This window comes from Sphaeroforma arctica, assembly GCF_001186125.1.
Source record: "Sphaeroforma arctica JP610 unplaced genomic scaffold supercont1.6978, whole genome shotgun sequence".
NCBI classification, from domain to species: domain Eukaryota; class Ichthyosporea; order Ichthyophonida; genus Sphaeroforma; species Sphaeroforma arctica.
The window spans coordinates 1-1,531 of record NW_014033580.1 but is presented as its reverse complement, the minus strand read 5'-3'; the positions used below and the strand labels follow the sequence as shown (position 1 = coordinate 1,531).

Below are 1,531 nucleotides of genomic sequence, written 5' to 3'. Positions count from 1 at the left end.
AAGCACACATTCATGTATACATACAGATAATAAGTTGTAACCCTATGCTCACAAAACTCTTTCTCGTATCTCTACCCATACACCAAATACACACCACAGGCCTCTCGCTAGCAAACATGATGGCCAAACAACTACCTACCATGGCGGATATAGCATCACTTGCACGAGCGGGTATAGTAGCAGCAACCACTAAGAAGATCACCTGCGACATTGTAACACCTGGATTAACCTGTAGTGGCACGTTGAAGCTCACGTCCAGCGCCTTCTCTGTGACCGTGAATATGGACGACTTGCAGGTCGAGGGGGATTCCAAGTACATGGCATATATTGATAGGTAGGTTCAGTTCGTGTTGGTATGTCTATATATATATATATATATATATATCCAATTTAGGAGTATGATGAATTTTGGTGTATATAAATGAGTAGCAATCGCGTACCATGCGCTATGGGTTGCATCCAACGCCTTCTCTTGGATCGTGAATATCTGGATGATTTGCAAGTTGAGGGGGTTTCCAAGTGTTATCATAAACAGACACGTATTTTCAGTGCATCTATCCAGTATAAAGAGCAACTGGGATCCTACTTTCACACCAACTGGGATCCTACTTTCACACCCTCTAAACCCGAGCCTGATTATATTTCCTTATTTGATCATCTCTCAGTATTGGCGGCACCTGGCCCTACAACCTTGTGGAGGCGGTCTATCCACGCCGCCACATGCTACGCACCACAGCGGTGGAGATATTCCTGACCAATCAGAAGCCGCTAATGTTCGTCTTCTCCAATAGCGATGATTTGGCCACAGTCATTCGTGCCTTGCCTGCCAGTTGGTTGGGTATTGGTCGCAAGGGCTTTCTGGGCTTGCGCTCGGATTTGCGGTCGGCGCCGGAGATATTTGCCATTGCGGATATAACTAAAAGGTGTGTGTATGTGTGTATATATGTGCATTATTATATATATATATATATATGTGTGTGTGTGTGTGTATATATATATATATAAATGTATGTATGTATGTATGTGTGCGCACTGATATTTATATACATTGGCTACGCGTAAGCGCATTGATCGGAATACCACATATGTATTGCATATACTCAACTTGGTTTTTGTTACACACACATGCTTACCTACCTTATGTATGCAAAGTTCTTAACATACTCCCGGGCTTCCCATCGATTTCTCTACGCACAGGTGGCAACAACGGCAGATGACCAACTTCGAGTATCTCATGCGCATCAACACATTGTCTGGGCGTACGTACAACGATCTCAACCAGTATCCAGTGTTTCCCTGGGTACTTAGTAATTATACCTCAGAGATACTCGACCTGAGCGACCCAGCCAACTATCGGGACCTTTCTAAGCCTGTGGGCGCACTCAACGAAACACGCCTCAAGAGCTTTGTGGAGAGGTGCGATTGCGGCTGTTGGTGTATACCTGTATTTACGTAGGGGAATTATGCATAGGTAGTATATATATATATATATATATATATATATAGTGTGTGTGTGTGTGTATATAGTAAC

At 43.4% G+C, this 1,531-nt stretch overlaps 1 protein-coding gene across 1 annotated transcript; it reads left to right on the top strand.

The window, feature by feature from the left end:
* Positions 1 to 116: 116 nt before the first annotated feature.
* On the top strand, positions 117 to 1,456 carry SARC_15912 (hypothetical protein; the record flags this gene model as incomplete). Its single annotated transcript, XM_014289971.1, has 3 exons — positions 117 to 334; positions 666 to 923; positions 1,198 to 1,456. 3 exons carry the CDS (start codon positions 117 to 119, stop codon positions 1,454 to 1,456), a joined length of 735 nt encoding a protein of 244 aa, XP_014145446.1.
* Between the last annotated feature and the right edge of the window lie 75 nt (positions 1,457 to 1,531).